Source organism: Cydia amplana, chromosome 4, assembly GCF_948474715.1.
Source record: "Cydia amplana chromosome 4, ilCydAmpl1.1, whole genome shotgun sequence".
NCBI classification, from domain to species: Eukaryota; Metazoa; Arthropoda; class Insecta; order Lepidoptera; family Tortricidae; genus Cydia; species Cydia amplana.
This window is the reverse complement of record NC_086072.1, coordinates 13,362,552-13,386,714: the sequence shown is the minus strand read 5'-3', so window position 1 is coordinate 13,386,714 and position 24,163 is coordinate 13,362,552. Positions and strand designations below refer to the sequence as shown.

Here is a 24,163-nt window from a genome sequence, read left to right as displayed (position 1 = left end):
CTAATTCTTCAACTTTCCAAACAAAAGGTACTTATGCCTGGTAAAATACCAGTGTCAAAGGGAATCAGGGTGTCAGTGTCAATATTATTAGTAAAAATTGCCACGGGGAACCATTATTCTCTTTATCTGCACGTGCGACGTTAATCCTACTTGCTTCTTTACTACAAAACAAAAGGCTGCTGCCCTATTATGTAGATAACGAATAACTCAATAGTTCTTTCACTTAACATGACTTCAAAGACGTTTTATTTATTTTAAGTACCTATATAACTAGAGTTTTTTCTTGAATAAATTACTTTAATATTTTAATATTACTTCTAAAAAAATGCGACAATTTTGTTCTACAAGAACAGTTTTATTAAATTAAACTTTCTATTTTAAGTACCTATCTCTATCAATATTTAGTACAGGTAGTTAGGTACCTAAATACTAAATACCATAAAAATAATTAATAATTATGAAGATGATATCCAGTTGCATCTGTCTGCCTATAATAGTAGTAGTCGGGCTATTTGCAACATAATATACTGAGCCTTCTTAAACTTGGTAGTAGACAACCTAGAGAGGAAACCTCATATGAAACATCACTTATACAAAAAACACTGTACATAAATAATAGGCGTTAAAGCTGTAACATAATTTAAAAAAACCTTTATTATTCTCTTAGGTAATCTATATATAACAATAAAAATCTGTACATGAGTTTTCTAAGTTGTAAGCCATAAAGTTGTACATATTTTTCTTAGTTTTCTTAAAATAAATTGTTTAATTTTTTTTTATAAAACTAGTAGTGTGCCGAATTATGGTCTTACAATACAAGAATACTGTAGGTACTAGTTTTGTATTCAATAACGCCTTTACTCGAATATAATCATTATAAATATAACCGATGCAAAAAGTATAACTCGACATTGATTCAAATATATTTAAGTACCTAACCCCTATTCGTACGCAATATAACATAATTTTTAACATTTTATAATGAATTAATGATACCTAGGTACTTATTTCTTTCAACTCAAAACTCAAACCGGCCCGCGTGGGTCGGTCCACTCGGTCCGTCGGCGCTGTGTATTCAATACCCGAACGGAGCCGAGATTCGGATCCGAACGCACTACACGGGGGAACGGACTACACGGGGAAACGGACTACACGGGAACGGACTTCGACGGGTTCGGGTAGTTCGGACGCTTAGCAGCGCCGGGGCTAAGAACACGGGCGCACGGGTTGGCGGGTAGCACGGATATCGGGAGCCCTAATAGGTACGCCGCTTTGGTGAGAGAGAGTGCTTTGCGTGTAAATAGTGATGTACTGCTCGCACACTGGAGCGGCGTACGGGTCCGAATCCAGTGTGAAGATAGCCTTATGCGTGATCTTTATCGACACTTCGCTAAGGTTGAAAGGTGTTAATCCGCTTAGGTTGCCCGCTGTAGGGTACAGTCAGCATCAAATAGATAGCGACGGCCAAAGTTACCATAATATGTTGATACTTATATGCTATATGTATGGGAAAAATACTACTGATTTATGATTGACATTATGGTCTGTGAATATTTGGTTTATACTTTGACACAAACAGAATAAAGTCGAGTCAGTGCGGTGTGCTTCCAATAGGAAGCACACCGCCCTATGTCTGTAGTTCTTGAAACTTTCAAGGGGTACACAACATTTAGTTTGTAGTTTAAAATCTAGTTTTTAAGTTTCGATGTAAGTAGACTAACACAATATGTATTTTAAAATCTGAAACAAACAATTTTTATTTTATTTATTTAAAATATGTTCGGCCTATGCAGTTTCACTTTTTCCTCACTTCAGCTTGCGTAAAAATACTTTTGTCCGGATGTTCTCATCTAGGATGTTTTGTTGCACTTCTCAACCGATTCTCGTACAATTATGTGAGCTTTTTTAACATTTTTCAACAATCTTTGTGTCGTTAAATAACTTGTGTTTGTACGCGTATCGTGGGAAATAGGAACAGCGACGTCATTAAGACGTCATTAACGACTCCGCGTCGTCAACAGGCGTGCGTTGATTATAATCTACCCGACAAACGAATTTCTGGTCCATTATTCAAAGAGAATGAAGACAACATTGTTGCTGATTATAATAAACTCATTTGTGCGCCATATTGCTCGAACGAGATTTAATTAATATTTTCAATGAGGCCGGAACTGCGCACTAGAGTATTTAAATTCAAAAATAGGATATTTATATGAGATTCGTTACGCGCTCCATCGCCTCACATATTTTATGGGAGGGAGAGGGAGAAAAATATCAAATCAGAATCGTATTTATAATATCCGAATGTGCTTCCGGTGGGGTGAAGTCATGCGATATGGAGTTTTGTTAACGCATGATTGATATGGTGAGGCTTTTCCCGGCGACAGATGTACAAACTCAAAAAATAACTTTTTTCAGTAAAAAATGTAAAAGTTCAGTTATGATTTTTGTTTCCTACTAGGTATTCGTATGTTTGCAAGCTACATCAATCAATCTATCTTTCATCTTAACGTTGATCCCGGTTGTATCCTCAAGGTATTTCATCGGAGTTTGCTTTATCGAATTGTCTAAATACTGTACGTACCTTATTGGTCAATAAAATAGGTCTTACAAAATTCTGGATCGCAAACTTTTCATTAGACATAGTTGTTTCGACTATTAAGATATATACTAACTCTCATTAACCAATGTTGGCACAGTGCAGTTAACCAATAGTTAATAAATAAATAATTACGACAAAATCAAATAACCCGTAAGACATTCGGTTCCGAGGCAGCAGGCAGCCGCTGCACGGGAAATCGACTGGAAGCTGGGTGTTCATTCCAAGGAAGCAATAACGACCCGAGCCTGACGTACGTACGCTTTTTAATCATTGCAACCACTCCATGCTTAATTAAACTATTTCCGTAACGTGTATGGGATTTTTTACGTGGTAGGTAAACGATACTTGAAAATTTCTACTAAACGCTTTACATTATATATTAACCATAACTATTAGTATTAAAAAAAAAGAAAAATGTCAAACGAAGGGGCGTCTAGGTACCTATGCTGTGATCAAATGTTAAGATTACTTAAGGAATCACTAATTAACATTACTCTTAACTCGCCCTAACCCTATTTGGAAAAACCTCGAGAGATGCACTTTCCAAATTATTCAAATTGAAAACTATCTTTGAGTCGTCATTTGTTGCCGACGGGAATGTACCGGTTTCGCCTTTTATTACGTTTGATTCTTTTAATATGGTCCCTTTGTGTGGCATCGTTTTATACTTACAATAGAGGTCTCCCTTCGGGTCATGGGTACCTAATAATTGAAAATTTGTTTCAGTGAATGTTTTCCTCGGTAAATAATACTGCCCATTTATTTTTGTCAGTGATAAGTGATAAGGAAATTAATAACGGACCGATTACATATTTTATAATGTAAACTTTTTAAACTCCCAAATGCATTTTTAGGGTTACGTAGCCAAATGGCAAAAAACGGAACCCTTATAGATTCGTCATGTCTGTCTGTCTGTCTGTCCGTCTGTCCGTCTGTCCGTCTGTCCGTCCGTATGTCACAGCCACTTTTTTCCAAAACTATAAGAACTATACTGTTGAAACTTGGTAAGTAGATGTATACTGTGAACCGCATTAAGATTTTGACACAAAAATAGAAAAAAAAAATTTTTTTTGGGGTTCCCCATACTCTGGCCCCTACACCATACAACTGAAACTCAAAAAATTTTTTTTCATCAAACCCATACGTGTGGGGTATCTATGGATAGGTCTTCAAAAATGATATTGAGGCTTCTAATATTATTTTTTTCTAAACTGTAATAGTTTGCGCGAGAGACACTTCCAAAGTGGTAAAATGTGTTTCCCCCCCTGTAACTTCTAAAATAAGAGAATGATAAAACTAAAAAAATATATGATGTACATTATCATGCAAACTTCCACCGAAAATTGGTTTGAACGAGATCTAGTAAGTAGTTTTTTTTGATACGTCATAAATTCCCTAATTTATTGGTTATTTTAATGGTTATTATAGGTTGGCAGGTTGGTAACAACTGCAAGTTTTATCATGTTTAAAGTTTACTTTCATTGGTTCGTAGGGCACGTTTTCCATTTGTCGGATGAAGTTACCTTTGTGCACCGCAAATTTATTGTTTGGTATGCATCTTGTACCCCGCCGCTGGCATCACGGCGGTTTGGGTGCATGCCTAGAATCGCTAATAATCGTTGCGCGGCAAACTGGAACACCATCCATCCTGATAAATTTACTTTTATCTGATCATAAATTTCTTTATGAAGTTCTTTATACAATCTGCCGCGGTGAGCAGAGGTACATTAAATACCAGTCGTTCCCTTTCTCACCAAATGGAGCATTTTTGTAATATGGGTCTCTAAACTAAGTCGCGGACGAACAGACAGGTGAACATGGTGAAACTAAAAGGGTTCTTATTGACTCACTCTTTGGTCGTTCCCTCATGAGGAACATGTTCGTCATCAGATGATCACCCCTTCGTATGTATGATTCGGCTCCATTCTAACAACGAAGTAATATTTTGACGAAGATGAGTTAGAGGAAGAGAGTAAGCCCCTAGTCTTCCAGGCTTTCATCAACCTTTCGCATTATATGGCAATTTTGCTGTTGGCATAGCGTAGTCTTTTTTTGATTGGTAAGTGTAGTTGCGAAAGTGGTTGATGCGTCTAGTCCACGGATCCTCATCATGCGGACTTCAGTATCGCATTTCTACTGCTTCATTGTTGAATGAATGTAACTTGATAATTATATTTTTTTTAATCAGCTGCTGTCTCATCGTGAATGTTTCTTTTGCCAAAAGCCTCCCATCTTCATCTTCCTGCTTGCATAAATATTCGTAATTTTACGTGTTTATTCCAAATTGTTTGCGTTAGCAGTGTAAGTACAAAACATAATAACTTCATTGTTATGGTAATGACGTATCGAAACGATTTAATTACTAGTGGATTGCCGTGCCAACGAACTATTTATTTATTACTAGGTAGGGAGGTAGTTTGTTGGATGTCATTAAACGCGCACGCAACCACATCATATTATGAAGCACATTTATAAATAATATATTATATCTAGGTAGGTATGCCATCACCGATGATGATGATGATGATCAGTGATGGGCCGTATATGGAGTTTGCAGAAAAAGAACATTCGGTTCATCTGTATTATTCTAATAAATCATTTGAAAACGCTACAATTACATTATTAGTAGCTAAAGATGAATCGCTTCCTAGGCGATCCCTCAGAGTAAACAAGTGAATAGGCAAGGGGCTTGCAAACAAATTTTCAACACTCTCAAAATAATCAAAACGTCTATGGATTCAACATATCTCATCATGTGGTTAAATGACGACGGGAAAACTTTTACCTGATGTATGATGTGGCCGAGAAAACGTATTTACTTACGGGAGCTTACATTTTACAGTGTTGCAACAAGACAGCATGATAAAAAAATATTTGCCGATACTTCACCGAATAATTCAGCCAAATACGAACATTGGAAAACGTTTTGAATATGTACCGAATAATTAACGAGATCTCTAAAAGAGACCTTAGGGCCGATACAGACGGACTGCAACCCTACTACAATGTGTATAAGAACTGCATGCTGTCGGCGTGCCTGCCCTTAGAGCGATAGCACTACCTATCACCTTTAGATATTAACAGAGGCCACATACACTCGGCCTGATTGGCTTATGGTTATAATTAGGTAGGTACTGGTACTACAACTACATGGGCCGAATTTGACTCGAGAAACTGACAGAAAGTGACGTGATTACCGTATAGTAGCCAATGGCCACCGTCTCACTGCTTTTGTAATACATAATACCTACATAAGTAGATACCCACCACGCCCGAACTGTAATTTTTTTCCGTTAGAAATGTCGCATGATATGGTACTTAATTTTAAAGAAGATTACTTTAGCACATGTCAAGAAAATACAAAGTAAATAGGTACATAATTAGTTAATTACTAATTGAAATTTATTTTTCTGACTGGAAAAGATAATTCCATTATTTTCAGTTTACTTTATCTAAGAATACGCCAAATAGAGCATAAAAAGTCAAATAAACTTATTTCTTAAATTGCAATTATTTCAATGCGATTATATAAATAAATATTAAATTATATAAATATTTTAACATAAATTCCGTTTGTTTAGCTAGGCAACCCATGTGCAGTATATTCCGCTACTGTAAGATTTAATAGTACATTACTGCAGACGCCGGGAAAGAAGGGCTTGCCGGGTGAGTAGGTATAGACGGCCGACCGTAGGGAGGCCGGATAGTGATACGAAGCCGGCAAGACCTTTTCACGGCTAGGCATGTATAGTGCTTTTCTCAAACATACGCAATGAAATAAAAAAATTCACCATTCAAAAAAACAAATGATAAATATCAACCACCAATAGCTACACGACAAAAGTTTTTTAATTTTCCTTCCAATCCTGCCATAATGACTTTTTTTTTTACGGAAGTCGTCCGTATTTCGCGTGTGTAGTGTTCGAATAGACCCTATTAGGGCCATTATACACAACCTGATATCTAATATCTATAAGAATCTCAATTTCAATAAATAAAATAAATGCAGAGGATTTTAAATATTGTCTATAGTCTCTGGTGACTTACGTATAGACAAGATTTTAAATTTATTCATCAACACATTGAATCATACAGATTCGTATTCTTAATATCAGTACGTTCGTGTATAACAGGCGTTAACACGGATATTTTGGTCCAATAACCATTCATACACAAAAAATATTTAAAAAAAAATAGAATTCGGCTGTTTAGCCTGTTCATAGACACAGACCCCATGTTTACATTAGAATTAAAAAAAAAATTACTTCCCGGCCTAGGCCTTCAATTTCGTATGAAATTCCTTTACAGTTCTCTGGAGTTGCTCCACCCTAAACGTGATACTTCGAAGCCTGATATAACGCCCGGAGCGACGACATTTCATTGCATGTTTTAGAAAAGTTTAGTTTATTTTCCTAGCGTTTTCTTATTTAAAATGAACACCCACGACGACTGCAATGCAGGTTAAGTATTTCGAAAAATGGAAAACAGAGATACGTTATTTAGTAAAGTCGGCCTTACAACCGGCTTCCAGACTAGAACAATGTTGACGAGATGCAATTCTTTATGAGGCTGTTTTCCTTATTTGAATTCTCATAATGCCTACCTATTTAGAAATGCTGAAGGTTTGTTAAGATTTGCTTTTCATTTTAATGTTGTCGCATCGTAAATGTTACGGTTTTATGGGTTTCTTAAATGCGATAAGAGAAAATTAAAAATTAAGGTGGAACTAATTAAAACAATATTCGTGTAATAATAATGCAGGAAAACTATTTTATCGGTTACTATTGGCTAGTTTCCTTTATACGATGACGCGCTTGACATTAATATTGGCTGGTAAGTGAGTTTATATGGGAAAAGTCCGAGTAGTAGTACGGCTAATTTCTCTAACAAAGATCAAAAGTATAAATAAAAAAAAATAAAAAAGAATAATTTATTTCAGAAAACAGGTTCCATAATTTAGGGTATAGTCCCATCCGGAAAAAAACGTGAAACTTGGCATGCATGTAGCTTATGTAGATCAAAGAGAATATAATCACTACGTATGTAGATTACGAAAAAAAAAGAAAACTGAAAAAGTTACAACAAAACTGTCATTGAACAAAACATTCTTCATTAAATTATTTACAATTATTGTCTTTGAAATATATTGCCGTAGTTTAAAAATTATAAAAAAATATATTTAGCTAACAAAGTAATCATGACCGAATTTGAAGCTTTTGTATTTTGCGGTGTCACAGTAAATAGGGATGATGACACATGTTGAATTTTATAACAAAATCTAGTAAAATAGATAGCAAATGTGCAATTAATCACAATATTGTGGAAATAAAAAAACATAATAATACAGCACCTGAAAGTTTCAAAATTAAAGTTTTTTTTAACTTCTAAAAACGAAATAAGTAAGCATACCATTCGATTCCTCACATTTTACCCAAAAAAAGATTGTACAGCAATTATATACATAAACGCAATATTTCACCGACAAAAAGGCAATTTTCTTGTTTTGTTCATACTTCAAGATGCGCTCACAGAGACCTTGACGTCACGTTCATATGTCAATTTGTTCGGGGCGTTTCGCGAGTGAAGTACGACTGTCGGACTTTGACTATCATTTCTGACTTTTGTATTGCTTTAATGCAATGGGTCCCATAGAGACATTTGATCCTAAAAACAAACCTGATTGATTGATACCATAAATGAAAATTTGTCATGTAGCCTATTCATGTTTTTTGCTTTTTACAGTATTCACAATAGCGGATATAACGGTCTGCCAGGTTGTAGCTCAGAATTTTGTCAAAAGTGCATTCCAAGACCAGCAGTTGAAAGATGATGATGATAACGACGACGATAGCTTTCATTCTTTAAATGCCCAAAATCTTGCGGCGTTGCTTGAAGTTGCGCTTAAGGCTGGTGGCAAATATGGAAAGCAAAAACATGTCGGCCGGAAAGAAACAAACCAAAAGATAACACAAAACTATCAACCAACATTATTTGATCAATTGACCGGGCTGGATGCAGATGATGTTCTAGTTTATGACCCCGACAACTACAAGGCATTACATACTGAACAAGAGAAACATCGTTTATCGGACATGTTAGGATCATCTATTTATGATAAAACCATTTCCGATGAAGAAGATGATAATTTGCCGGTATATGTTATAGTCAAGGTCGATGAACTCCAACAGAGAAAAACTGATAAGAGTCCAAATAACGTGTAAGTTACTGATAAACATTTGAATACTTAAGTTCTTGTCCATTCTCAAAAAAACTTGTAATAAAACTCGCGTTCTATTCAGATTGCACTAGATAATAGATTTTAAGATCTCGAATGTCACTCCTGGCCCAGTTAAGACAAATGGATCAAAACATTTTCCTTCACAATTTGATTTCAGAAGTAGTTTATCTCATTATTTTTACTTAAGTCTTTTCTGAGGTTTGTTTTTTCAATTAGAATGATTTGATGGGAATATTTTTTTTGCAAGGCTTTCATCACTATTGAAGTCACTTTCATCAAGCCAAAAGGATCGTACCAATATCGGGCAAGAGCATCGTTACAAAGGATTTCGAGTGAAGGATTCCTACAGGAGAGCGAGAGACTCTAGTGAAAGTAAGTAGATACACGTTTCGTTTTAATTTTTATTTTTCAACTTAGGTAAGTTAAATAGTTTTGGTTTTTAACCCTTTAACCGCCAGAGACTGATATATAAGACATTACATATCCAGCTCATTTCGCCACAGTCTGATAAATAAGATAAAGATCTGATTTGGTTTTTACAACACATTTATAACTCCCGTAATTATGCTAACCTTACTCTGCGTGGTACTCGTACAATTACTGTCGGTGGCGACACGAGCACGCTCGATCAAAAATTGCTGGCGGTTAAAAGGTTAAAGATACCTAGTAGGCCTAGGGAATAGTTACTTTTGTCTGAATATGATCGCTATTTCTCAAGGAATTTACAGTCCCAAGTTGAAAATTACAAGAATTGTGTATATTTGTTTATGTAAGTATATTGTATGTAAATTATCGTGAAGAGACGCTTTCCAAATAAATTTTCGTATATTGACCTACCTGTTGCTATCTCTATTGCACGCGCGCATATATGTATATTGCTCTCCCGCCCATGATGCCGGTTGTCAATGTCACTGTGCGAGTTTGACAGCAATAATTATATTGCTATATATATGCGTGCAAAAGAGATAGCAACATGTACAGAAAAAAACTTGGTTTTTTTTTCCAGATTCGATTTTTTTATTGACTCGAACAAATGTCATTGATACGAACTTCATAGGACGAATTATTTAACTTAACTGAGGGCCTAGTCAAGATGACAATCGTTGATAGAAAACACCAATTGAACACTTAAAGTATACATGTATGGAAATAGTCACGAGACTTTTCCTAGTATCTGCCATCTCGGTACATTTTTTTTTCGTTCATGTCATCTTAGCTAGACCCCTCTGTCTGGCTAGAGCAGTGGTTCTTAACCTGGGGGTAATTACCCCCGTGGGGGTAAAACTGATATTTTACGGGGGGTAAATAAGCTAACCTAATATAACAATACAACAAACGTACACGTTTTATTTTTTATTACCATTGGGAGGAGGGGTAAAATCAGGTTCCCTAGTTAGTCATAGGGGTGACCGGACTGAAAAGGTTAGGAACCACTGGGCTAGAGGATGACTCACGTTAGACCGGGCCGGGTCCGGGCCGGAGTTTCTGGCGCTTACTTTTATATGACAGATGACCGGTGATCACGTGATGCTTTCCATAGAAAACGAAGCTCCGGAACCTCAAGCCCGGACCCTGCCCGGACTAACGTGAGTCATGCTTAGATCGGAGCTTTAATAAAGTAGTTTTAAAGTGGTATCAACTTTGTGGGTGGCACCTTTATTTTACGACCACCCTGATTTTGTATTTTTTTAACACCTTTAGCTTATTCTTCACCTGAAGTCGAGGAGAAACGGCCAATATCCCGACCGCGGGCATATGGCGGCGGCCGGACCCCCATCCCCTACATCAAACATCGTGGCGACATCTACGAAAAAGATAATTAAAGAGAAACTGAGACGTTGAATTGGTGATATTATTCTAAATACATCTGTTACCTATTTTAATCTATCTAATACCTTTAAACGAGCAATTCTTGTTTATTTATTTATTTATATATATATATATATATATATATATATTTCGGGGATCTCGGAAACGGCTCTAACAATTTCGATAAAATTTGGTATATGGGGGTTTTTGGGGGCGAAAAATCGATCTAGCTAGGTCTTATCTCTGGGAAAACGCGCATTTTCGAGTTTTTTTTATGTTTTCCGAGCGAAGCTCGGTCACCCAGATATTAACATTAGTCAACCAAGTCGCTCGTTCTCTAAACTCTGATTTCCATAGATGAAATGATAATCGTCTAGTTTTTATGAAGCAAGATTAAATATTATAAATTATTAATTTTGAAAGATAAGTTACTTAATAATAATTTTGTAAGGTTGTCCATTTCACGTTTTTTTTTTCTAGTATATTAACATTTCATAACGCTATCAGGAATTTCCCAATATTTTCCTTTTATCAAATACCTTTTGTAAAACCATATTGCGAAGCCAAAAAGCCTCCGGGCTGCCTGTTACTCAATATTTAATTTGCGTCAAGCGGCTGGACTAATCTCATTTTCATGTTACAAGGCAGACCCGCGTTTTCTTGGCCTCACACTTAAATTAAATCCACGGATTACATTTTTTGTGGCTTGCTGAGATTTTAGGTCACTAGCGCCTTAAAAATATATCCACTGAAATACTAGTTTCTCGCTCTCCCTTATAATAAAAAAAGACTTATTTTGATGAATTAAACATAAGAGTTAGATCTTCCACTTTTTATTTTAAGACTCAATCAAAACATTTTGAAGTTTAATCAAAACCACCTTTAGATCAAGACCGGATTATAAATCCGATCAATATTTCTAATACTCGTACTTAAATCCTTAGCTTACCCTTGGCTTGGCTAAGTAAGATTTCATGATCATGATACCTACTGAAATAATGATAGCCAACATTAAAGTAGGTAGGTAAAATGGGGGCAATTAAGAACCCTACCCTAAACCATGTTGAACCTTTTCCACGCCGTGTCAAACACAAAAGCTGTCACTCAGACGCCACATCATTGAAGTGTCAAAACTGAAGTTGAACTTTATGTATATGCACGTAGGTCGATTTTGCTCTGTGGTCTGTGACCGATTAATCGGTCTTTGGCGTTGAACCTACGGTGCGGATATATCGGTCATTGGCGTCCAAAAGGTTAATGCAATCATATTTTCATTCCTTCGTGGAAACTGGTACAATATCTAATAATATTGTATATGTTATGAATATAAATTCAACTGTTAGTTGCACTGTAGCTTCTAAAGTGATAAGCCAATATTGAGTTAGAGTTGGACTAAGCTAACTCTGCATTCCCTCGTGTAACACTAAGAATGTCATATTCGTGTCTAATTTGCGGACAAAACGGACTATTAGATTGATAGGGATAAGGTACAATAAAAATGTTGTCACGTTTGAATCATATTTTAATGCATGTTTTCTTTTATAATTTTATGTTATGAGTATATCACAGTCATCATTTTAGTAAATGCATACAATAATGTAGAATGTGTCTTACAGAAAATGAGATTAGGTAAGTATGTAATATACAACTAACATACAGATGAAATGATACGTAGGTCCAGACGGGTAGTTAGGTACACGATGATATTAGGCTTGGTTAGAATACAGTTAATTAATACAGGAAATCACGGACCTTTGCAGTTGGGCTTTAAATGCATGAACCATCCTATCTCCTCTAATGACATAAGTTTTGCTGCACAACTTATAATATATAATTTCTAGATATAAGTCATTTTACTTTTATGTGACCATTAAGTTATTGCCAGATGAAAGTATCATAGATATTGAATTCGTGTATAACATTTTTATTCCCTAATTGTACCTGAACCAAATCGTAGGAATTAGATTACCAAAATTTTGTATACATAACCGGGAGACAGTCAAGGACCACTGAGTTACTGTGATTAAGAATATTTACAGTAAGTTATTGAACAAAGCTCTCACGATCGATAGCCTAATTAATCTCTTTCTCCATTACAAAACAGAAAATGAAAGAATGACCAAGTACCTAATCTAAAATAATGCATTATACGAAAAAGTGTCACTTAAACAACGAAAAGTAGAATGGCCCATATATTTATGTCATGTTAAATAAACCGCTTTTGAATAACATAAATACATATAGCTAGCTCGAAATAAGTATTGTATTTTATCAAATATAATCATATCATGTTATTTAAAACAAATCCACGAAAAATAGTAGGTACCGTTTGGGGCTTGGGGAGTGAGGTCGATCGGTAATTTATTTAGCATAATGCTAAACCGTTTCTTAGTTCTATTGACTCAGTAAAACAGGCGCTGCCAAAAGGTAAGAACATTATTCTACGATGGCATTAAATTTAAATCTTTTAAGTGGCTTATGGGCTATTTTACGTCACACGATCCACGTAGTTTTAAACGCATGAAATGTTTCTGGTAAAGTCCTGGTATCGGAAAATATCAAACTGATCTAACAGATAAGCGTAAATAGTGCACAAAATGCTATTTTGATATCTACGTTATTTTATAATATACCTGTGATCTCTATTTACTTTAGATACGTCTCAAGTATGTAGTATACATGCGCAAACAATATTAAAGCTAATATTATGCTCACAATATCTTTGATATCAGTTTATCTCTTAGGTATCTAGGTACTTATACTTAGTAAAATGTAGAGAAGTCTAAATGACAACGGTTTTATAATAAATAATCAAATATAATCGAATTGCGTATTGCAATACGAGTATGTGTATCTAATATAATCTTCAATTTTCTTCCTAACAGAATTATTATCAATAAAAGTCTAATACTTAGGTACATAATTACAGAAATACTTTATAATTATCTAAGATACATACTCGTAGGTGTCATTAGTATTGTTATTAACAATATATAAATATAATTGTATTATATTATGGTAAAAATAATATCATTACTCAAATATTATATAATTGACTAGAATGCTTAAGGTGTCATCTACATTTGTGACTAGGCCATAATAATTTGTTTAGGACACCCCAGACAGTGGGCACGTAGATAACACTTGATAAGTAGGTAAGTTTGCCAATTGTATAAAAATGAAGAAGAGCTCATTTTTCACACAAAGTTTGTTCACAATTTTTCAAAAGAAAAAGCAATTAATGTAATGCGACTTGTGAATGAGATTGCGAGAAAGTTTTATATTCATCTAAATGAATATTTTTTTTAAAGTAAAACTAGCTTATTGGAAGACAAGATAATAAAACAGTAATAATTATGTCGGACATTTTTGTAAACCAATGACACAACATGCGGGACATAACATCACATAAGGTAAACGACATTGACGCCATCTCCTGCGGTAAAGTCTATTTTTTTATTCGGTAGACTAAAATGACATTTCATAGTATGAGATGGCACATGATGTTCATACTATGAAATGTCATTTTAGTCTACCGAATAAAAAAATAGACTTTAGGTATGTATTTTTCACATCAGTTCTACTAGCTTCAAAGAGTGATGAAACCAATGAAATTAAGTCTTAATATGAGTACCGTTGAGGCGAGTCGTCGTTTTCTATATCAATTTGAATACAATTATCTATGTATAATCGAAATGAGATATTTAGCAGGTAAAATATAATTTTTGTGCAAAAAGCATTGAATATTTTAAATCTATTCTACTTAAACGCAACAGTTGATCCCATTCCAGGCAATTCACGATATTTAATTAATTAAATCCGTCTATCTGTTATATATTATTTACTTTACTTAGACTACACGATACAGAAACGTTTATAATTGATCTACCGTGCGCGATGATCTCTACCTATGAATTGTGATTTACATAATTTATGAGAAGTTTAATCCACCTCATGTTCCTCTACGCTATCTCGTCTATTAATTAGACAATAATAATGGACCCCTTCATTGTCTAATCTGTACACATCACACGCACTCGTAACGTTTCCCTGAGCGTACGGCACTCCGTACACACACTGCTTTTGAACACTTGAGTTATTGTGACTGGTAGGCACCTTGCACTTGTTGTGTGTGTTTGAGCTACATTGAAGTCGGTTAGTCGAGCCGCCTCGGGGGCGAGACGCGTCACCCTCAGAGGTAGTTCGGTCGTGACACGCAACAGAGCACCCCCATGCTTTTATACAGTGAGCCTCTTCGTTTGTTCCGCCACAGCCCGGTCATTTCTTCTCCTTTCAACGCGACGGTGGTCTCTGCAACAATCCGCGGAATAATTTATTTTCAGCGAATGGGGGCCTTAACAATAGCGACAAATGAGCATGCAGTCTACTTGTACTTGATGAAGTGAGATTACTGAGCCGCTCCGAATCTGAATGCCAACTAAGTATGTAGGTATACATTACTTCGTTAGTGCGAATAAAGTTGGTGGAAGAGTACAGTAGCGGCCTGATTCGGATTTTGTAATAGACATCTATTAGATATCTTTTAGACATCGCCAAGATACGATAACGATATCTTTAAGATTTAACCTGTCAAATTTGACATTTCCGCGATTCTGGAGATACTCTTGAACGATTTTCACAAGATATTACTTAGAGAATCTAATTCGCATCTAATAGATATCTAACACGATCTATCGTAAAAGTGACATTGGTTGCCCGAATTGCGCTGCAAAAGAGAACTAGTTGAAATCTAAACTATAATGTATCTAGAATGCATCTAGTACGTGTCGTCTCTTGTGAATATCTTGAAATTCGAATACGGCAGTAGGTAGTGTTTACATAGAAGGTGTCCACGCGAACTTCTTACCTACTTTAATACATTCGTGAACAACTTACAAGCGCCTTCAAAACGAGCTATAAGTACCTAAATACATCGGAAACTGTTGTCTCTATGAATATACATGAGACAGTGAGACTGTGTTTAGGTTGGAAGAGAATAGGCATTTCACCGCACTCCTTTGTGGAGTGTTCTTAATGTCAATGGAAGTAGGCGGGCGACTGGTGAGGCGTTGCACGCAAAAAGTTTTTTATGTTAATGGGACATGGTTTTCCACTTTTGTTTTAGAACGTTGTCAATTAGCCGTCACGTCGAATATTTTTGCAATGATAAAAGTGAAACGGCTGAATGAGAGTGAAATAATATTATTATACTTATTATACACTATTAAATAGGCTTGTTAAACTTTAATTTCGTGATAATGAAACCACATCACTGTAGTGTGCCGTCAACGAACTATTATATAATCTAATCTATGCCTCAACCAAATGGAACCCTGAGAGCTAGAGTTTGTGTGAAAGTCATGTTATCCTACTAGCATTGAACCAAGTTACTCTAGCTAGCTATTTATAAAATTGTAAGAAATCACTTTGCTGAATTCGCAAATTTAATTCGAATTCGAAATGGTCCAGTGTGCCCATTGTTAAGTGTATCAATACCAACCTAAGTGGTTGAGGTTCTCATGCTGAGGCAGGTACTCCTGGATGTCGGTGACTATCCTGGTGATCTCCTGTGTGTCTTTGGCGATGCTGCAGAGCTCCTCCTGGTTGAAGTCTGGCGTGATTTGTTTGCACAGTAGGATCTGACTGATCACGTTCCCAAAATTGGACGGGCCGGCGCGGTTTTCTGTGTCCGGAAAACAGTTAATAACTAGTTAAAATATATATATATATATGTAACACGAGCTACTGATAACCTAGGCGGTGAAGAATGGAGAGCTGAATTAATTTCACTACTTTTTATATGTTGCTTCTGATTAAACACGTTGCTACGTTACCAAACATTTATTCACATATTTACACTCTCTTATATAGGCTCTAAGTAATGCTACTGTTATCTAGTTTACGTCGGGAACAGTGACATCTATGGGGGGATTTGGACAGTAAACTAAACAAACTTCATATCGGCTCGAACATACTCCCGCCTAAATGACAGAATGTCATTTCTTAATAAAATAAACATTACTAATATAAAAAATCTCTCTTCGATAGCTCTTGTAGTTATATAGATTGTCTTCACTTCCACTTTTCTTTTACTCTATTTAGGAACTCGGACTGCCAGGGCTTCCAGAGACAAATTCTCAAAATTGGAAGGTTCACTTCGGCGCCGAGGCTATTAAAGGATTGTCTAATAGAGACCATCCAACGGATTTTAGACGAACTTTGAATCTTCCTCTCTCTTTGTCTCACTCTTTTCTTTCTTTCGCATAAAACAATCTCAGCCTCTACTCTTATGACTCTTTTCTTGTACAACTCTTCGCCTGTCTCTTCTGTCATATGATTATCTATCTCTCGGAACTCTAACTTCTTTGACATGTGATTAACCTCATCTCTCAAATACATGCCAATGAAAGTTTGATCTATTTGAACGTCTTCGTGAATCTCGACTTCTCCCTCTCCTCGCTCTGGATACTCTGTTTTGGAATCTCTGCTCATCTCCGTATCTTTTCTAGATGTGTGCTTCGATTTTGATCTCGTTTCTATATCTTGCTTGAACCCTTGCTTGTTTTCTATCTCGTATTTTGTATCTTCTTTGTGCTCTTTCTCATTGGATTGGTAAGATGTTCTTTTGTACTCTCTCCGCAACAACGAGTGATGGCTTTTGTATATTATTTCTTGAAACTCTTTACTTAGTGAATGACTCTGCTCGCATAATTCAGATTTAGCTACTGGTATTGTGTGAAATGACTGTGACTTAACTGTGACTTGGGATTCTCTCTGGATTGTGTTTGTAGGCTCGAATAATTGGGTTGTCTCTAACATAGGTGGTAAATTAAAAATACTTAAGGTTTTTACATCTTCTTCCCATTGCTCTAGAATATCTGCCATGTCTGCTTTCAACTCAATGTACACTTCCTCGCACTCGAAATACATGTTTTGCTTAAAATACTGGAAAGCGTCTCGTTCCGCCAACTTCGCGTGCTTCACTATTATTCTATGATTTACTGAGAATCGGCTCCAATATTCTTCCAAAGACTCTATTCTGGTTTTGACATGCCCGATCGTAATCTTCTTGTTTAATACATTTTTGAAATTTTCTCTAGCTTTTAGTATTCTACCGTACGTAAATTCTTGTTCCGTTATAAAATCTAGCAACGACATCTTGGTATTTTAGAAAACATGAAATCTCAACTTGAAATAGATATCTAAAACTCGAAATCTCTTCTCTCGGAACTTCTTGAACGAGAACTACGGTAGGTAACTCATTTGCACTTTAAAGATTAATTCACAAACATTATTTTACTCAGCTATTCATTCTTGTAAATTCTTGAAAACATTTTTCTTGACACTACGGAAAATTCAGATGGAAATTATTTTTGTTTTCTTTGACGTGAAAATTTTTTGACGTGTTCTATGTTTTTAAATGTTCTAAGTCACTGATACTTAAGTTTGATATTAAAGTCTATTACACTACACTTAAAGTTCACTTTTGATTGCACTATCTATGTTACTTAAGCCACTTTAGTTCTCAGCTCGAAGGACCACTTTGATTAAACACGTTGCTACGTTACCAAACATTTATTCACATATTTACACTCTCTTATATAGGCTCTAAGTAATGCTACTGTTATCTAGTTTACGTCGGGAACAGTGACATCTATGGGGGGATTTGGACAGTAAACTAAACAAACTTCATATCGGCTCGAACAAAAAATCTTTTTTAGGCTTTCGTATGCGTATTATGTAACTGACACAAGCATTATTTTATTAATTTTATTATCCTCCAAGTTAAACATGCAGTTAGTATACCTATTTACAATGTCCGGTACAAATTTACAACTACCTAACAAAGTGGCAGTAATTTATAATAATGGATAAAAAATTACCAAGCGCTCCGACTGCTCCGAGTGATAAAACCTTTACACTACTGTTGTTTCAAGACATGTGTGCATATTCAATAATGTTGACTACATTGCGTAAATGCTTAAGAGCCAACAGGAGTGGTCATTTCTCCATACAAACGTACTCGACTGTTTCCTCCGTGAGTTTTGAAGCTAGAGCAATGATTTTTTCAACACAGATTAATATTGTCAATATCTGTGTCGGACCGTTTTGCTTTTTTTTATATTTTTGTTTTTTAAGGCGCTAGAGCCCTTCAAAAATGGCCTAAATGGCCTAATTGACTATGCCGCAATGAGAGGCGTACTATTCAAAACTGACATCAATTAGTCAAAAAAGCAAAACGGTCCGACACAGATAATATCATAATCATTTAGATTTCCAAATTTGGTTACGATTGGTTAAGTTTTGGAGGAGGAAACAGTCGAGTACGAAACCTCGATTTTTGATATTTTTACGCAGGATTTTTCGCCTTGTCCTTATCGCACTAGTGTTAGGAGCCGCTTCCGTTAGCGAGGCGGGTATATTTACCTAAAATATTTAAATCTTAGCTCCTGTTGGCTCTTAATGCTGTTGATGTATTCATGTGTGTACTCGTACTAATTACTAATCTGACTTGCGTCCTTCCTGCGTTTGATGCAGGTGAAATAGGCTGTACCAATATGAATTATTTTATGCATTTGAGCAACAGCAAGTTTGAATGAATGTAATAATTTGATACTAATTAGATAATATAGGTGCCGTTCGGATGACAACTGCAGCTGCACTGTTGCGGCGTCGTTATTGCCACCGCTGTATCTGTCAATTTCCTTGATTAACCTCATCCTGTTTGGAAACTGTCTTAAATCAGTTTCGGGGGTAATCTTTTTCAGCTCTAAATTGGCCTCAATTACGTACATACAAATTGCATTAAGGCGAAAACAACAAAATGGTTTCTTTTATAAAGTAGCTGTTTCCTGCGACTTAAGACTGACTCCACTGAAGCGTAGTAAACGTGGAAAGCAAAACAGCTTTCCAGCGAATGCCCTAAATCGGGGTATATTGAAAATTAATATTTCATTTTCCCGCAGCTGTACATTTGTGTAAGTGGCCAAGCTTACGGCTCGGTTTGAATTTTTTAACATTTTATTTGGAATTATGACGGCGCATTTAGGCGTTTGTTGTTTATGATTATACATAGGTAAGGTCAATGCGGCTAATTCTGTCGTAGGGACTATTCCGTTTACTAGCGCTTTTCTCGAACAACGAACAAAATTGATAATTTCACCGACAAATCAGCGATTGCTTTTAGTTTCAGCAATCAAAAGCAGATGGTTTTGTTTCCTACGATTGAAAAGCAAAGAAATATACGCTCGTGGACGGAATAGGCCCTATGCCACATTGATTGGCCTTACAATGCACCTATTATTTAGGACCTAAATTTTAGGTCAACTAGTTAGTGTTAGGTATACTAGGTATACTAGGGATGAGTTTACAGTTTAGTTTAGAGAGAGAGTACAAAATATGTTGTATCAACACATACGTACGTAGTAGGAAGTCATGTCCATGGGCACGAGCTGCACGAGCCGGTGGCACTTGGCCAGCTCCCGCAGCAGCAGCTGCGCCATGAAGTACAGCAGCACCAGCTGGGGCTGCTCCACGCATCCCTCGCTCGTAGACCTGCGTCATGATTATATCAACACATATGTACCGTAGTAGGATGTCATATCCATGGGCACGAGCTGCACGAGCCGGTGGCACTTGGCCAGCTCCCGCAGCAGCAGCTGCGCCATGAAGTACAGCAGCACCAGCTGGGGCTGCTCCACGCATCCCTCGCTCGTAGACCTGCATCATGATTATATCGTCAGATTCTTTATCCGACAGTTATTGCTAAACCAAGGCTTAGGGCCAGTTGCAATAACTACATTTTTGACAGCTGCACCCGACACAAAACAGTTGAGACTAAGAAAATGGGTTACATTGTATGAATTATTATGAAAAAAAAAAATGAGTTATTATTGTAAATGAAAACATACCTCTTTCAATCAAGATGATCGGAAGTTGTATCTTAAAAAAAAATAAAGCCGTTGTATTATACTCATAAGATGACTGCTGCAGTCATCTTATGAGCCTATAGACAAATCATTCAAATGACATTGCTTTAGATATCACTGTCAGTCATTTAATTGACACATTTAAGTGCTGGAATAGAAAAAGTAAATATTGTTCGCTTTTTAACTTGAACGTGGTATATCTAGCAAAAAGCTTGGTAAGTACACTTCAAAAGTAATTCAAATATATGCAAAAATTTTTTTGGAGTTTTTTGCTCTTACATTAACTTGAAATATTAATGCTCCATTCTTTAATTGATTTGATACAAAACGAGAGTTGAACAAATAGTTAAGACATAAGTATAATTATTTTACTTGTTATTTTTATTTATTTTAAAGCAGCCGTTTGAAAAGATTGGTCACATTTATGATCAATATAAAAGAGTAATATTAAAAAAGGAAAACTAGGAATTGATTCGGAAACTTTCGAGTTGCAAAATTTCGCCATGCTGATTAATTCGATTCAGAATAATCCCATGACAAATAGATCCGGGTCTATTTGCTCCCTAGCTCCGCCCCGGATTATCTTTCACTGTTTGCCATTAGCTGCTGAATAGGTGTGTATACTATAGTAATGCGCGCCGAAGTGTTATCGGGACTAGCAGCAAATGCTCATAAGACCTGACGACCTACCTTACGAGACAAGATAGTGCGGAATGAATAGATTAAGAAGCTGAACGCCTAATCTCATTTAACATAAAACGTTTCCTCGTTTTTGAAGTGAAATCTTCTTTAGCGGCGATTTGCACTTTTTGAGGTGGGGGAAAAATGTTAAACTCGCGACAGGTCACGTGACCGACAGATTCGACAGACGGACACGTGACCTGATCGAAAAACTGTTACAATGTCATTGAGTTTTCACTTCTGCCGGCACTCCCGTAGTGCAACCCGTTGGTTTTTTTTTTAATAGATAGAGGCTCAACCTCAAGAAGGCTTGTGTTGTCGGTATTCAGACAACGATATATATTATATATAATACACATGTATAAATATATAAATACTCAGTATAATTATAAGTTGGAAGGAATCAGGAAGAACGATTTCTCGAGCTCAATTTTAAGAACATGTATTTAAAAAACTGTCTTTTTTTTGTGTTTTTCGCTATAGGACTCTTCAACATTTCTACATCAAGTGCAAATGAAAATCGTGTTCGGTTTGCTACTCGTCCGATCGTCAACCTTCTCACTTACCGGTTTCAGAGAAAAGTGCTGTCATAATTAGTTCTTCTTCGCTTTTTAATTCCAGGATAGCAACTGATTTGTCTTTTGAAATGCAAATAATTGGATAGAGTTTGCATAAATCGGGCGACTCAAATTTACCCAATTTGTCTGTTTTGGCGTTGGCGAGGGAGAAACATTGAATCGTTTGAAGAGGTACTTCTAAAGCGATGTTTTTATATTTAATTCAAGGTATCGTGGTGTTAACGCCAAGCTATAGGATCGGGATTGAAGCCATTAACAGGTAACATCAGCTGCATAAGTGGATGGCGACTTTATCCATGAATTCATTCATAATTTCTCCATGCAATTTCGCAGCTCACTGTATGACTGTACGTACGTGCGTACGTACGTGACTGTACGTACGTGACTGTACGTACGTGACTGTACGTGCATCCTAAGGTCCAATTCGAGCAACCACGTATCGCATTTTGCTTGACTAAATAAATTATGCACGTTTCGTTTTCTATTAGTTAGGGTACCTACCATTTATCTAGTTCTGAAAGAACATTAATTTAACCGCAGACAGATCTGTTGCCCCGAGGGGCAATATAGTTCGGAACTAGCACCCGTTTGTTGAATCTGATACAATGGGCCCATTGTTCCGATCACCCTTAAAATGTATGGCCTATGTTACCTTGTGAAACATGTAGAATTTGCTCATTAAATCCAAATTACTCCAATTCGCATTATACTCATATTACTTGAACTAGGAAAAAGTGAAATATTTTTGTTTCAAGCGTTCAAAAAATTAGATTTTTATTAGGAATGCTTACCTAACCTACCTTACATGTTTTTGTAAAATTGACGGTATCCATGTATCAGGGTCAGTTACATTCAAGTATACCTATATACCTACCTGCTAGTGTTATTATGTATTAGTATTATGTTTTGAAAATAAAGAAATTCTTATTCAACTTCCCAGTATACCTACATAAAAAAATATGAGCTTTTGCGAAGAGGGAGTAGAAATTAAATTTATTATGAACCTGTATTATAGTGAGAATTTTGGAATAATATTGTTATAAGTTCCCTTGGAGGGAGTGTCCGGTTCGCACTTGGCCGGTTTTTTAAATACAAATATAGCCAATTATTAGTTCCCCGTGTATTAAATAGACCCCTCCAGTACCATCGGTCCACTTTCCCAATCTGTCTACTTTACCAAAGGGTCCATTTTCGCGATCTGTGTACTTTACCAAACGGTCCACTTTCGCGATGTGTCCACTTTACCATCGGTCCACTTTCCCGGTCTGTCTACTTTGCCAAACGGTCCACTTTCCCGATTTGTCTACTTGAGCACGTTGTCTACTTTCGCCATTGGTTCACTCATTTCGTAGCATAGTACCAACTTCGCGAACTTTGATTTGGCGATTCGCGAAATGTATTTTTTATACTCGCAAACCACCAGTTTCTCAGAATACCAAAAACGCTTAGTGCCAGCATAATGCCAAGTCAATATGTGTCAACCACGGAGGACCGACATATCAGTATTGTAACAGATGCGAGTGAGACACCGTCATTGTTCTGACAGTATTTAATCAAATATAACTGATTGCGTGGCAGCAAATTACCGTTTTGTGACTACAACGAACAAAATGTCTGGGATCATTCCAGTAAACAATATCCCATGAAAAACATTTCATGTAAAATGTTGCCAAGACGAAACCACAAGGCTCGGACTGTCAAAAAGTTATCAGATATCTTGTAGAGCCAAGCTTCTAACTCTGCAAGCCCTAACATGACAAACTCTACATCTTAGTCAACATATGTGGCTTGGCCGTTTCGCTACCGTCACATGGGCGGAAGGTGAAATCTATTGATTATTTTTTATTATACAATAATTTTTGTAGTAACAAAACGGCCAAGCCACGTATTTTGACTAAGGTGTAGAGTTTGTGATGTTAGGGCTTGTAGAGTTAGAAGCTTGGCTCTACAAGATATCTGATAACTTTTTGACAGTCCGAGCCTTGTACTTTCGTCTTGGCAACATTTTACATGAAATCTTTTTCATGGGATCGGAAAAGCGGACCATTTGGTCAAGTAGACCAATGAAGAAAGTGGACCGATCGGTAATTAGACGGATCGGGAAAGTGGACCGATAAGTAATTAGACGGATTGAGAAAAGCAATTAGGCAGATCGGGAAAGTTGACCGTTTGGTAAAGTAGACAGATTGGGAAAATGGACCGATGGTACTGGAGGGAAATAGACATTTCGTTCCCGCTTATACATTAAAAGCGCTGGTGGCCTAGCGGTAAGAGCATGCGACTTGCAATCCGGAGGTCGCGGGTTCGAACCCCGGCTCGTACCAAT

At 36.4% G+C, this 24,163-nt stretch overlaps 2 protein-coding genes across 3 annotated transcripts in view; one reads left to right on the top strand and one right to left on the bottom strand.

Annotated features, from left to right (window-relative positions):
- The first annotated feature begins 7,355 nt into the window (after window positions 1–7,355).
- Window positions 7,356–10,683, top strand: LOC134647637 (uncharacterized). The gene is made up of 4 exons (XM_063501994.1): window positions 7,356–7,435; window positions 8,345–8,819; window positions 9,088–9,212; window positions 10,542–10,683. The coding sequence occupies exons 1-4, from the start codon at window positions 7,408–7,410 to the stop codon at window positions 10,661–10,663; spliced, it is 750 nt and encodes a 249-aa protein (XP_063358064.1). The 5' UTR covers window positions 7,356–7,407; the 3' UTR covers window positions 10,664–10,683.
- Window positions 10,684–14,292: 3,609 nt separating this feature from the next.
- Window positions 14,293–24,163, bottom strand: part of LOC134647244 (uncharacterized) — a 94,951-nt gene continuing 85,080 nt past the window's right edge. For both annotated transcript variants that reach the window (XM_063501514.1, XM_063501515.1), the window contains 3 exons: window positions 20,236–20,369; window positions 16,150–16,332; window positions 14,293–14,960 (listed from right to left, as the gene is read on the bottom strand). In XM_063501514.1, the coding sequence (XP_063357584.1) occupies window positions 14,842–14,960; window positions 16,150–16,332; window positions 20,236–20,369 (436 nt within the window). In that variant the 3' untranslated portion in view covers window positions 14,293–14,841. The remainder of the gene's footprint in view (window positions 14,961–16,149; window positions 16,333–20,235; window positions 20,370–24,163) is intronic.

What these genes read in the sequence shown, in the direction of transcription:
- LOC134647637 (XM_063501994.1), top strand. Translation starts at nt 7,408, where the DNA reads ATGACGCGCTTGACATTAATATTGGCTG. An exon ending in CTTGACATTAATATTGGCTG is followed by an intron (nt 7,436 to 8,344) that starts GTAAGTGAGTTT and finishes TGCTTTTTACAG; the next exon opens with TATTCACAATAGCGGATATA. An exon ending in GATAAGAGTCCAAATAACGT is followed by an intron (nt 8,820 to 9,087) that starts GTAAGTTACTGA and finishes TTTTTTTGCAAG; the next exon opens with GCTTTCATCACTATTGAAGT.